At 37.1% G+C, this 14,456-nt stretch overlaps 1 protein-coding gene across 1 annotated transcript in view; it reads right to left on the bottom strand.

Annotated features, from left to right (window-relative positions):
- CTCFL (CCCTC-binding factor like) overlaps positions 1 to 12,899 on the bottom strand; it is a gene marked incomplete at both ends in the record, with an annotated part of 57,915 nt that extends 45,016 nt beyond the window's left edge. The window contains 13 exon segments of the mRNA XM_080628118.1: positions 102 to 134; positions 136 to 208; positions 2,432 to 2,552; positions 3,293 to 3,475; positions 4,101 to 4,261; positions 5,967 to 6,116; positions 6,669 to 6,789; positions 8,380 to 8,513; positions 8,960 to 9,130; positions 10,807 to 11,059; positions 11,987 to 12,354; positions 12,357 to 12,397; positions 12,565 to 12,899. Coding sequence (XP_080484244.1) covers positions 102 to 134; positions 136 to 208; positions 2,432 to 2,552; positions 3,293 to 3,475; positions 4,101 to 4,261; positions 5,967 to 6,116; positions 6,669 to 6,789; positions 8,380 to 8,513; positions 8,960 to 9,130; positions 10,807 to 11,059; positions 11,987 to 12,354; positions 12,357 to 12,397; positions 12,565 to 12,899 — 2,144 coding nt within the window.
- Positions 12,900 to 14,456: the final 1,557 nt, after the last annotated feature.

Below are 14,456 nucleotides of genomic sequence, written 5' to 3'. Positions count from 1 at the left end.
TCTAGCTTCCTAACTGGACACACTTTGAACTGCTCAGTTACAACCAGTGAAACAAGGAAGACCAGAGTCTATTCATGCATATTTGGCCATCATGTTGAGACTTCATTTCACAAATCACTTCAATTTTCTGTTCTCAAAGTTGCTGTTTCTATCCCATCTAAAACAGGAACAATCTTACTGGCACAATATTGACTTCCCAATGGAGAAACTTGGAATGATTCCAGGTCAAGTTTGAAAAGAAAACTCAAACAAAAAAAATCATTGTGGTGATTAACCAGAAAGACAAGTAAATATTTCAGTAAATTTAACAATATATAATAGCATATCTTTTATCCTAGTTTATTTGGAGAATGAATGTATTTTAGGTTGACTATCACATTACAAGCCATGTTAGTGAGTAGTACCCATGGCATTCTTATCAGGGGAAAACTAAGCATTATTTAACTGGAAATTTAATTCTCATATACATGCACTTTCTATTCTAATTTTTGGTACGGCAAAGCATTGACGGCATCAATCAGACAAGTAATCTTTTGTAACGCCACATACAGGATCTTATAGGTCCCTGCAAGTTGTATAAGAAGTGAACTATATACTTGCAAATGTCAACTTTGGGGAAAAAACCTTCTGGAATGAGCACAGACATTCCTAATGTTTGCGTGAGTCAACTAATGGCCTCAGTATTTGCACAAATCACATCTAAAGACACATTATCTTAGCTCCAGAAAATCAAGCTTCCAGATGAAGGTATCTGTAAGATACCAAAAAGAAATTGTTTGCACGTAGCAAAACATTAATAAACAGCAAAATCTAATTATTGCAAAAACATAAACACTGCAGCTGTAGCACTTCTAACCATACCATTACAGCCTTACAAGTGAAAACAGAAGTGTCAATGCTAATGTAAACTCAGCTGCTGATATATATTCATTAGATTCAGAAAAGCTCCAACATTTCTTCTTCTCTCTGTGTCAGATTTTATCTGTCATCAGCCACAAATCAGTGTTGATACAATAGGATATACCAAAATGTAAGGTTTCAGGACACCTAGGACTTAGATGTATCTCCATTCTTGTCTTTTCCTCCATAAAAATCACCTGAAGAATCCTATCAAGGAGACTACTGTGGATTTCAAACAGCATCTGGGAAGCAGAGGGGCAAAAAAATGACAGGATATTTTGGTCAGGAAGAGCTATTTTTTGGCCTTGGTGGCCCTGAAGATGACCTCAGAAACACATAACCAACTCTCACCCTGCAACACTGCAGAGATTCCGCATTAGATCAAGCATACAAAGGGAAGGCAGGATGCACAAGGATACAGGGTTCCTGCCCATGCTCTGACCTGAATATTGTATATTGTGCTTTGTCTAATTCAACAGAAATGCACATAAATGAAATTATGAGTAGACACCTCCTTTGGGTTAAATTTAAACTTTAAGGTGAACCTGATAAAATATCACTACATATGTGGTGACAGGCTAAGATTTATTTAAGAGGATTAAAAACCCTAAAAATTCTCACGTTTTTAGAGTTGAAAATAAGACAAAACAAATGATTTTATCAGGAATGCACTAGCATTACCAAAGGCACACCACTTACTGCTCTGGAGACAATCAACTGACCAATTATTCTACCATCATAATCTGCCAAGAGCTGAACTTACTCACTTTCTGGGAATCTTAACCTAAGCACAAAAGATGAGGAAGCAGAGAAAAAAGAGAGAAGGAAAGAGATAAACGATGGACCAACCTTTGAATAAATGCTCAGTGCTCAAGAGCTACCCACGAGTACCACTAAGTAATTACAAATAACTTTCTGATTGCATAGACATGCTGAACCAAGAGCTCTATAAACTGGCCTGATCACCTCTGCAGTATGACAGAAGAATGACTCTAGCTATTTAAATCAGTAGTATTTTTATCATTATTTGATCACTCTCAGGTTTAAGTAGAAAAGAAAGAAGATGAACAATTTCTTTATTACAATGTGCTACATCTTTTTTTGATTAACAAGCAACCTGAGTTCTGAGATTTGAAAGTTTTCCATCTGGTCTGTATTAAAGCAGTATATTATAAATTAGGAAAACTCACTATGGCTTAAGTCAGGAAATTATGTGCTTCATCCTCATTTATAAAGGCAAAGGGAATTTGTAAAAGGGGAAAGAAAACCACATTTGCAAGCATTGCTAAGCAAGGAGCATAGGAAGACGTTTACAGGAATAGGGGAACAACAGTCCCAGAATGGGTACCTGAGCAATGACCCAAATCAGATGACGAGAATTTCTGACACACAATGAAGTATTCTTCCATTATTAGCACTTAAATTAGCTTCATTGTGAAACAGTAATTAAGCAGCAAGGAGATTCACTGTCTTAGCCTTTTATTCTTGATTCTAATTTACATGATTAAATTCTAACTTATTCACTGATTACCTTGTTGCTTAACATGCTTTTGGTTCTCATGGGGCTTATTTTTGTCCTTGCTTCTTCTTCTGGGTGTAGCAGTTTTTGCCCTCACTAAGCCACAAGTTTCAGCATGCTTATGCATGTTATCCTGTTAGCATAATGGAGCATAAATACATGAATCAAATATTAATGTATGTAAGCAATTTAGCACACATAGAAAAAAACAAATGCAGTTCTGACAGAAAAATTCTGGAATGCTAAGTGAAAGGCTGACTTAGCTAAAAACTTCCATAAAACTCCTGAAGATTTTCCAAATTATATATTAAAATTCTGTTTAAAGGAACACTGCCATTTGGTGAGTATAAATCAAATATCTAATTTTCTGGTTCCTGGATAAGCAATAAAGTTTTACATGTAAAATCTGTATGTGGAAAAAAGGTTATTTTTACTTCAGCAGTGTGCACAGTTAACCCCAAAGCAGAGATACGCTCTAACTGCATATGGCTTTGAAGTGAGTAATAATTTCTTACTTTCCTTGCTGAACTGGTCCTAGGACTTTTAAAATTCATACCTCCACACTGCCTTTAGATTCGTTTTAAGAAGAGTACTGTATTGAACATTCAATACTGAATTCTACAAACCAGTAACAACCCTGAAAATATGAAGTAGCATATATTTTCTACCTAAAGGGGAATATAAAGTTCTTTATTAATCCGCCAATGTAAGGTTTGGGAAAGAAAACAAACAAGTTTTGCTGGCTTAGCATTAAGTAGTTAACATTCCTGACAGTACACTGGTTTTTTTACTCTCAGTCCTTTCTGACAATATGATCTGCAATACTTAGCTAAAGATAACTCCACTGAGATTCCTTAAAAGGAAGTATCTTACCGAGAGTGAATAGCCCTTACCACATTTAGGGCATTCATAAACTGTAGGCTTAATATTAGAATCATGATGCTTCCTAGAGTGAAGAGTAAGAAGCTGCTTTTGTTGAAAGGTTTTGCTGCAGCACAAGCAAGCGAAGGGCACCTTCCTAGTATGGGATCGTTTATGTACAATTAAGTGTTGTTCCTGAAACAAAGAAAATACCTGTAACATAACTATCTAGCTCTGAGAGTTCAATAAGCCACACAGGCACACAGAGGAGTGCAAGGATGTTGCACACTCCTTAATTATTCTCCACTGTAAGCAGATACTGAAGAACACACTGGGATTTGCCCACTGACTTGGAGAACATGAGACGTTTTCTCCTAACCTTAGTGAAGTCAGCACAGAAAATCATCAGAATGGAGCAATGGTACATTCCAACATACCAATGCCAAAGATGTGCTATCCTAAATGTATTCTTTAAAAAAATTACAGTTCAGACCAAATTTATTCTGTGACGCTACCGAAAATCACATTTAAGGCTCAAATATTACAGTTTGTTCCCATCGTAAAGTCACTGAAAGTGATTTATGTTACTTTGTACTTGTAAGCAGTTCATGTACAAAAGATTTATCAAGAAGATAGCCTCAGACTTCATAGCATTTCAATTTTACTGTTATTTGTGAACCATTTATCTTGCAAATAAATATAACTACCCCATTTTAGTTAGACTGCAGTCACAGAAGTTTTAATCTTAAATTAAACACAACCCCAAAACCCCACCTTGCCAAATTCTCAACTGAGTAAGCAATATTTTTACAGTGAGTACCTGTTTACATGCATAGCTGCACTGATCACATTTGAATCTTTTTTCATTTCTATGAGTCTTCTTGTGCTGAATAAGAGCATAGCGCTCATGAAATACAGCTTCACAGTCACTGCATTTAATTGCCACTGCCATGTAGGAATGCAGATTTCGTAAGTGGACACCTGAACAGTTATTCAAAGCAATTAGTTTTAATGGTAAATTTTTAATTTCCACCATTTTGAAGAAGACTTACCCTGTGCATAGCCCTGAGTAATGCACACATTTTAGAGGATACACAAAAAAGAACTTTGTGTTCTCTGCAGTAGGAGTAAAATTGCAAAATAAGCAATTTTTCAAGGAAGTTTAACTGAGTTGCAGCAAGATGTTATAACTTTACAGAGAGATTTAGCAGTTATAGGCCTAACTCTTACTGATTTCATTGAAAACATTTAACAAATCAAATCCTTTCAAAAATTCCAGTAACTGCCTGCTTTTGTCAACACATAAAATTAATTTAAAAATGTTACCCAAAGTAGTATTTACAATATTAAAATGAACAGTGCAAAAATACATGAACAATGAGATTGTATATATAGAAATAATACTTCTACCTTCAAATACTTAACAGACTTCAATAGCATCTTTATTTGAAAATACAAATAGATGTTAAAGACATCTTTGTATGTTTAAATATTTTTTTTAATATAGCTGTTTCATTTATTTCTGTAAACTTAAAATTTTATATAGGTTTTGTTGGCCTTGGTCAGCTATATTGCCTCAAATACAGCAAAGATGCTATAATTCTAAAACACTGATTAATAAAATTCTTATCCGTACAAAACCTTTTTCTTCCTAGAAAAGATGAATTTGCATACGAAATACATGGATAAGGACAACTTTACTGGTACTTGAAGCAAGTACTGTTCTAAAGAAGAGTAATTAAAAGATTTCATATATAAATCCTTAGCAAATTGTTTGTATTTCAAGAACTATGGTTTGCATAATGAAAAATTTCAATTTATGTTCTCAATTACAATTTTAATTTATACTTTTAGTTTGAACCTCTGCATAGAGAATCAAAGTGAACTTACGCAGTGGTTTGTTCTTTGCATTCTGGGAAAAGATCCCAACTAGCTAAGAGACTTTAGAGTTCATTGTATTACCATTAATGTTTCGCAAGTGTTATACAGCTCGAAAATAATCTTTGATTTTGATGTAATAGAATTTAGAATTCTAAGAGTTTTGAATACTGGAGGCATAGTAAAAGCATTGTCTGATGAACCAATGAAGTAAAAATTTAACTTGCGCTTTAATAACAAATGCTGTTACATGTATTTCTTTAAATTACAAGGACAATGCACTCAGCAACTAAACATATAGTTCAATTTTAGATTAAAAGGTAAAAGCTGGTTTGGCATATGCAAAAACCCCATATATATATACTGAAACATTCAATCTGTTTTAGTGTCTCATATAACTAGATGCATACATTCCTTTTAACTACAGCTGCGAAAGAAACAGAATGGAAGAACTGAAATGGCTTTATCCAAATCTGACTGTTTTCTGTGGCTTTGAGGAAAAACTTCAGTACATCCTGGGCATGTATCTTTGTGAGGTATATTCTTACTGAAAACCATAAGGTCACAATGCCACCAAGTATCAAGCAACAAAACCCAAATTAAGGAAATTAGAACATCAACCACAAGATGTCACCACATCTCCTTGCAGGAGGAACTTACTTGTAAAACAATGAATACATTTTCTATAGAAATATTCCGTAATGACATCAAGCCATATGTAACATATTTGGTATCATTGTAAGCAGTTAAAACAACGAGATTTCACCTCTAATTACTTCTACAGTTCAATTTTTTACTTTAAACTCACCCAGGTCACTTTTTCGTGCAATAAAGGCACTACAATGTGGACACTTGTATTTTGGCACATTTTCTCCATGCTTCTGTAACATATGGATTTTCATGGTACCATTTTGAGTGAATCTGGACTGGCAAACATAACATTCATAGGGTTTTTCACCTGTAAAATACATATTATAATAACATATGCTTAGAAATGCTACTCATTTGATACAAATGCAAAATTGCCGCAGGTCTCAACATCTCAACATCAACAGTCTTCAGACCAATGAAAATGTTACTGCTAGTGGGCAAAACACAAAAGGCTAAACAAGTTTACCTAAGTTTACATAGCTGATTAGAATGCAAAAACTTGGCTTCCAGAATCTGTGAGTCAAGCTGATGAAGCATAAAGCCATTAAAATTCTAAACTATTAATCAGGAATTATTTTAATTATCTTCTACTCTGTCCTGAATATTTAATGTGCAAAAATGCAGAATTATCCTCAAATGTGCATGGAGAAATTTTACAGCTGTAACAACATCATAATAAAAGCGAATCAACACCAGCCAATCATAATGGTAGAAGAGAAAGCGGGAAATTGTTTTCTTGCTTTTCTTCCCTAAGAAGTCAAATATATTAAAAAAATAATTTTGATAATGAATATCATCAAGAATTACATCACAACTGACAATTGACTCAGTCTACCTGATCATTACACGAGAGTCCTACCTGAATGAGTTATCATGTGCCTTTTCAGTTTATATGCATCTTTGCTAGCATAACTGCAAAGTTCACAGGCATAAGGACGTTCTCCTGTATGTGAGCGAACATGTCGTTTCATTTTGCTTGCCTAGTATAAAAATAAGAACTTTTCTGCAGTAACACACTGGACATACAAACAATTAAAATACAAGCAATTTTACACAACACATCTATTGCAATTGAAAATATTCCATCAATCCCAGAATTAGCGCTTATCTACTCACCCCTTTTTTTCCCCTGTACAATCAGTCTGTTGTGGTTTTAGGTAACACTTGTGTACTCTTTCCCCAAATGATCTTACTTTCATATTTAGTGTCAACATAAACAAAAGGAGAAATTTCATAAGAACATAAAAGCTAGGATTTTTAAAGGGGATATCCACTACCTTCAGGCTACTTGGATATGTCAAACATGAAATTCTTTGAAAATACTCAGGAAAATAAATGAAAGACCAAATTCATTAACCAAAGTCTGTATTCACCACCAAGTCCCAATGAAGCACTTTAATTGCAAATTCAGTCTACTTTTTTTATACTGTTCTTGTGACACGTTCTATATAAATACTGTAGGTATGCAAGCTAATTATGAGTTACCTGATGTTCCAATTCCTACATTTATAAACATATTTAATGAACTCTCTGCTAGACCCATTCAAATCTACAACACTATTCACTTAAATAAAATTAAACATGATTGCCAATCTTTCCTATACCAAACTCAAATGCATGGTATTACTAGGGGCCCCTTCAGCTCTCCTCATTCAGGTAAAGCTTACAGCAATATCAGTGAGAGTTCCACAAGAGCAGCATCAGTGAGAGTTCCACAATAGCAATGAGTACTGAACCCTTACTAAAACAAGGAAAATAATGAGAGACTTTAATATAAACTGGCAAGTTTTTTAAAGATGCAAGCCATCCAAGAGCTAATTAGTAAGATAAGTCATTTGGAATAAAGCTCAGGCTTGCCTGTAGCTTTAGATCTGGACACAGCACATAAAAACTTCAGATATTGAATATCCACTAAGCTGTGACAGTGATTCAATCATAGATGACCATGGCTGTGATTCAATCATAGGTACATCACTGAAGGCCTATTTTTCCCAGTGAATCTTTAGGCAGTTACTAACTTTTTTACTGCTAGATTAAGAAAATTTCAGTCCTGTAAAAAAAACCCAAACATCAGCAAGCATATAAACATAACACATGAACTTAATTTTAGACATTAGCCGGTTTTGTCCTACAGTACATAGAATGACGCGCACAGGAGAACTTCTGTAGGATGCTTTTGCATAATCAAAGTAATATAAATACATTGCCTAGCAGCAATTTTAGTATAATAAAGAAGAAAACACGCTTAAAATGTAATTGGTTTAAAAAAAGCTAAATAATATTGTGCAAGTTTGGCTATTCTTCCTAACTCAGAATGCACATGTACATCTGCATCACGAGCCAAGTATTAATACTGTAACTTGACATCTGCAACTACCTCTGTAACGTATTGAGTTATCTCATATAGAAAACTGACAGTAACAAAAGGCAATACATGACAGCACAATATACGCACAGAAACTTCTCAAGGTTAAAATCTATGCAAAAATGATAGAACTTGAAATGTATTAATATCTTAGTATGTGAAAGCCTACAAACCCTTCCAAAAGATCCAGAAAGGCTGTACTTACTTCTACACTAGAATATTTACACAATGAACACTTGAAAGGTTTTTCTAAGGTATGCTTGTAACGCCTGTGTCGTGAAAGCTCACTCCTGGTCACAAATGCCATATCACAATCACTGCATTTATAGGGCCTGGTCCCTGTAAGAATACACCATTTCTTAGAATTTTATTTATCAACACATCAGTATGATTTGTCTGCCTTAAATTATCATGAACAATTTTTTCCCAGAACCTCTTCTGAGATTCTGAATTTTATATGCAATATACATACACTGTGAGTTTATTATAAACACAATTTATCAGTGTGCTTCATACGGTTATATAGCAAACTGAAAACATCACAAAAAATTTTATTGTGCACATGGAATCAGACACAATTGAAGTCAACATTCAGTTAACAAAAACTATTAGGATAGTATTTAACAAAATATATGAATACATACACAGAGAGTTACTAACTATAGACCATGTCTTTTCAGTCTAGAACTCCAAACAAAACCAGAGCACAAAATGATCACAGAATACAGCCCTAAGACAATTTTGCAGATAATATGTAAAATGAAGTCTTTTCACATGTTAGATACCTGTATGTACATTCAGATGGTTATGCAGGAGAGCAGCTGTACGAAAAGCCTTAAGGCAGAGGTGACACACATGAGATTTCTCATCAGAATGGGTTTTCACATGACGATTAAGACTTGATATTCTGAGTGAGGTGAATGTGCACAAATCACAGCGGAAAACTTCTTTTTCTCCTGTGGGAAAAGACACATTTAGATTATATGAGCCACAAAATAGTGACTTCTTCAAAAAATAGTACCAATTTCAATACAGTTCCTCTACTTTGGGTAAAACTACTTCGTACTTCTACATAAAAACACATCATAAAAAATATTAAGCTGTCAGACAGAAATTATTGTATCCAAGACTTAAGTGATTTGCCCAAAAAGTAGTGCCACGCATTACTGATACAGTTTAGACCCTAGTCTCAGGAAACCTAACTCCTAATCTAGCTCTCACCTCCAAGACAGGATGAAACTTCCTCTCTTGATAGCACCAATAAAATGTGGTTCATCATGGCAATTACAACCTGTGCAACACACTTCCTTATGACAACTGTATGTTGGTACTAAGCAAGCTTGTTCAAAGATTTGGAAATTACAAGTTAAGCTATTCTCAGCTTTCTGATAGTCTTGAATCCATAAAGTATATGTAAAAAAGATCATGATATAAAAAGCCTTTTTAAAATTATTGGTTGAATTTGAGGAAAAAAGATCAATTCCTTAAGGAAGTCAAATAAAGTTATGCTTTCTGGATTACAGAATATGTCCAAGTTCATGGCATAGCAGTAATGAATTTCTTTTGAGTTTAGTAAGTTAAAAGTGAATGTGCAACATTCTCACTTTTGAAGATTTGAAACTGCAAAATGGCAAATATGTCATATTTGAAGAGCCTTTCCAGAACAGTTGTCTCAGCTCCCAAATGCGCTCTTTGTAATGATTTTCATGCTGAGACCAAAATGTATTTTATACAATGCTTTTTACACCACACAGAGATATGCAGCTAACACTTCAATTCAATAACAGCAAACAAAACCACTTTATGGTTATTTATTCATTGTGGATTCATGCCCACACAGAACAACATTGTTAGCTCTGTTAAAGCTGCTCAAATGTGCTTCCTATAAGTGGAGCAACTAAAACAAGGGACATTAACAATTCATACAACATCCATACTTTAAACAACCGAAGCCAAGATACCTTAATATCCAGATACTATGACACACGTTTACAGGCTTTTCAACATTACTGATGTCATCCAACTTTTACAGTACACACACAGAGTTTCTAGGGAAACAGACGCTTACGATTCCCTTCTGAGTCAGTCCTTAACTTATGCAACATACTGTTATGTTCCTAAAATCTGAAATCAGCCATTTTCTGTTACTTTTACTCAAGTTCTGGGAGATACCTTGCTGCATTGATATTTGCCCATCACCCTCAACCAGCAACTTGAAACCACTCTAAGCTCAGCCATAGCCCCCCAAACAAGCACATTTCGAAGCTGAATTAGGGACCTAGAAAGACTAAGTAAGTTACCAGGTTTATTCAAAGGCGTTTATACAATATTAACTTTGAAACCTCCCTGAAGGATTCAAATACCACACACTGTTCAAAAGACCATTAAATTCTAAATGCCATCCAAAATGTCTCTCCTGAATGCAGCACAGATGACATCAGCCTAAACAAGCTCTTTTATCAAGCAACACTGGAAGGTATTATGCCTTCTTCCAAATTTCCAGAGAATGTTAAGATGAAACCTAATCTAAACTTAACACTGTGAATATTTACTGTAAGATTTCATCCTCGCTTAAAAATCAAACTTAACGTGTTATCTGAAAGTGAACTACAAGGATGGTTAACTTTTTTACCTTTTTCCTGATGTGGAGCACAAATCTGAAATTCTGGATTCTCAGGATTTCTCACAGCTGTTTGTTTTGATGGAGTTGCATGTTTCTGCTCTTTATCTTCATCACTTGGGTCTGACAAATCATCACTGGCTTTGTAGCTCCAGCTCTTTGTTTCCCCAAGAGTAAAAAGAAGTTCCTCTACTCCCCCCACTTCAGATGGTGTCAGCTGCTGGACCTTATTTTCAAATGCAATTACATCATTATCTCTGTCAATCTATTTTAAAAAGTTTTACAACTTTGCTAATCAAAGCCAGTGGCAAAGCAACTGAGCTACCAACAAAATACAAGCTACTCATTAATTCTGATTTTTAGCTTTAAATACGATGGGCAAAACTGCAACAAGACCCAAATTGTATGTAACATACAGCTGCTTGTCATATAGCGAACAATTACTATAATTGAGCCCTAGCTCTTTAAAATTTTACATAAACTTTCAGAGCATCATTTCGAGATTACAGCACTGAGAACACAGAAACTTGCGTCCTCATTTTTTAAAAAGAATTTAATTTCTGTACATTTATCTTTCAAAAGAAAACAAGAAGAAAGTATGTGCTCAATTTTTTACCAAACTAACACAGGACTTCTGCAGCCTAACTGCAATGCCTTCTTTGTCATATGGCAATTAACAAGGTTGTGATACTTTTTGCATTAAACTTAAATATGACCATACCTAGAAATTATCTAGGGTAGCACATGAATTTTCAAAGAAAAAAAAATTACTTTCTTATAAAACCAATAGCTAACACAGGATAAATACCAATGTTTGCGTGTCCTTTCAATGAAATGCATTTCAAATGAGATCATATTACACATCCAGCTTTAACAATGACTGCAGTATTGTACTATTGCAGGAGAAGGGAAATTGTCTAATGCTACTTAAGATATCTAGCCTGTCAAACGAAACAGCATCAACCCAAAACTTGTCTGAATTTCCACTGATTAGTCATCTAAAAAGGCCAGATGTTTAGTTTGCCTTTTTAAACTCGGGATGACATTCTAAAAAGCTGCACAACGGATTAGATACTTCAGTCCAACAAATCTGAATGCCTAGAAAAATTACTACTGAAGTCAGAACCGAAACAGTGATACTGCCAGCTAACAGTTAACCTACTGCCATCTTCACCACATCCAAAACTCGTACCTCAATCAGTAGCATGTCTGGTGGTTTCTCTTTTGGCTTGCTTTCTGAACTAATTGCTTGCCCTTTTTCTTGTAAAACATTACTCTGTGTCAGCCCTAAGTCATAAAACACACAGCCCCCTTCCCGCATGCTCACAGCCATGCCAGCCAGCACATTGTGCATCACTGGCTGCAGCACAACCGCCCCAGCCAGCGCTGCCATGGCCATGCTGTTCTGCGGGTGGGCACCTGTCGGGCAGATGCCCTCCAAGTCCTCCTCCTCTGTGCTTGGACACACTGTCTGTAGTGTCAGCAAGTGCTTTTCACCCTCTTCAGGAAACAGGGACCACTCTGGGGACACACTCGCCCTGGCCTGCATGTTGAGTCCCCACTGTGGTCACTGGCGCTGCTCCTCTCCTTCAGTTGGGCTCTTCTGCCCCCATCACGCTCTTCTCAGTCTGTTTTTTTCTACACTCCCTAGTTTGGTGAAAGGCTCCAGCAGCCCTAAGGCCACATACACAGCCTAGTGAACCTGTTCAAAAGGCAAAGGTTAAAAATGAGGGCAAATCACAGGCCTTCAGGACAATGCCCTGGACCTGCCTCACACTCCACCCCTCGAACACCTCGCTTCCTGACTCCGCCGCCTCATCGGCAACCCACACCCCCAGAGCCTCCCGGCCGGCCCTCATCCCTTTCACTTCTCCCTGCTCCATGGCCCCGGGCTCTCCCCACCCCAATCCACCTCCCGGCCGCCGCTCTCCAGCCTCCCGCTCGCAGCTGCGCTCCAACGGTGGAGAGCCCAGCCCCGGGGTCCGGACTGGCGAGTAGCCGCGGCAGCAAGCGAGCCCGCTGCTTGCCTTGGGTGGAGATGGGGCTGTGCACTTCGGCATGGCGGCCCCGCAGCCGCAGCGGGGAAGCGCGCTCGTGGGCAGCATCGCCCATGGGGGGAGCTGGTTAATTCCGCAGGAGGCACATGGAGGAACCTCCAGCAGCCTCTATGTGCAGGGACCGTGCCCAGTGCTCCGCAAAGAGCCCATCTCCTCACTGTGAAAGCGGGGCAGGTAGGCAGCAAGGCCTCCTGTCACAGTAACCTGCCATTTTGTCATACTCAAGCCCTCGATGATGATCTCTCCGTCTTTAATTGCAGGCCCTTAACCTTCTGCTCCCACTTCTGGAGACCACGGCGCTGAGCTCATTGGTTTCCCCACTTACAAAGTATTTGAAGCACCTCCCATGTTTCTCTCGCAGAAGCACTTCATCCTGGGTGCTGTGTCACTGGAGAGGTGCTGAAGAGAGGGCTGACTGCTGGTGCCGCAGCATCGCGTACCCTGGGAGCTGAAGCGTTTCGCAGAATTGGCTGAAGTAGGTTTGCAGAGGCAGTAGAGCGATACATAAGCATCATTATGCTCTACTTCAGGCCAGGATTGGTTATTCAGTGAGAACAAGAAGTTTTAGACTTAAAAGAGCTCTCCAAAGACATTGTAAAAATGTCTTTGAGGTAAACTTGTATGATTTCAGAGACTTAACATTTAATTTTGTGTACCCTTCTAGACTAGCAATTTCCAACTGTCAAACATTTTATAAGGCTGACTTACCATTAATACTCTATTATGCACTAGTGCAAAGTACATATTTGGAGCTCTATCACTAAATACTAGTTCTGTGTGTAGCAAAGTACAGTTCATTGCACAGTGACTGTAGCTCAGCATGGTCCAGATCCTGCTAAACCATGTACTGAACTTTAAACAAAACCCCTGAGCAATCTGTGGCTTTCATTGCCTGTGTAAGTAACACATTAAAACTTGCATTTGTGAAATAGCCTTAGCACAAGATAGGAACAGATGCTGCTGGCCTATTTAGCTGTACCATTGGACAAGGTGGTGTTTTGGACAAAGCCAATATTATATGGTGTGTTTGTGGTTACAGTTAACTTTTTTGGGCACCCTGGAGCTGAGCGCCCCTTTTCCATGGTCATTGTTACTATGTCTGTGTTGTGGGTGCCTGAGGGAGCAGGCCTATATAGTACTACTGGAAAAACAAGTGAATCTGGTTACTGCAAAGGATGCGGCTGTGAAAAGTACATTGGTGGGGTCACTGTAACAAGTTCTAAGACTGAAAATTTAAAACTTTCCTGTCTTGATAAGTGAATCTCATAACAAGGCTGATTTTAGGTCCTTGACTTTACTGGGCTTTATCTTCAGAGACAGAATGTTTCTGCAACTCCGATAAACGCCCTTAACAATAACTTCACCAATCCACAAATCTGTAGAATCCTAAATGCAAAAAGAATATTAAATTTTTACATGTAATAACTGCAGATTAGTCACAACTACTACATTACTTGGAATCAACACAAATCCAAAGCAATTATTTAAGGTTGAATATGTATTCCAGCAATTTAGGGCTGATATTTTATTTAGATACCACATTATTCATCATCTACAGAATCTGTGGGCTCTCAAAACCAAAGAACAGGATGCAGAATACGCAAT

This window comes from Psittacula echo (genome assembly GCF_963264785.1).
Source record: "Psittacula echo genome assembly, chromosome: 12".
Classification (NCBI taxonomy): Eukaryota; Metazoa; Chordata; class Aves; order Psittaciformes; family Psittacidae; genus Psittacula; species Psittacula echo.
This window is presented reverse-complemented; position numbering and strand designations above follow the sequence as displayed.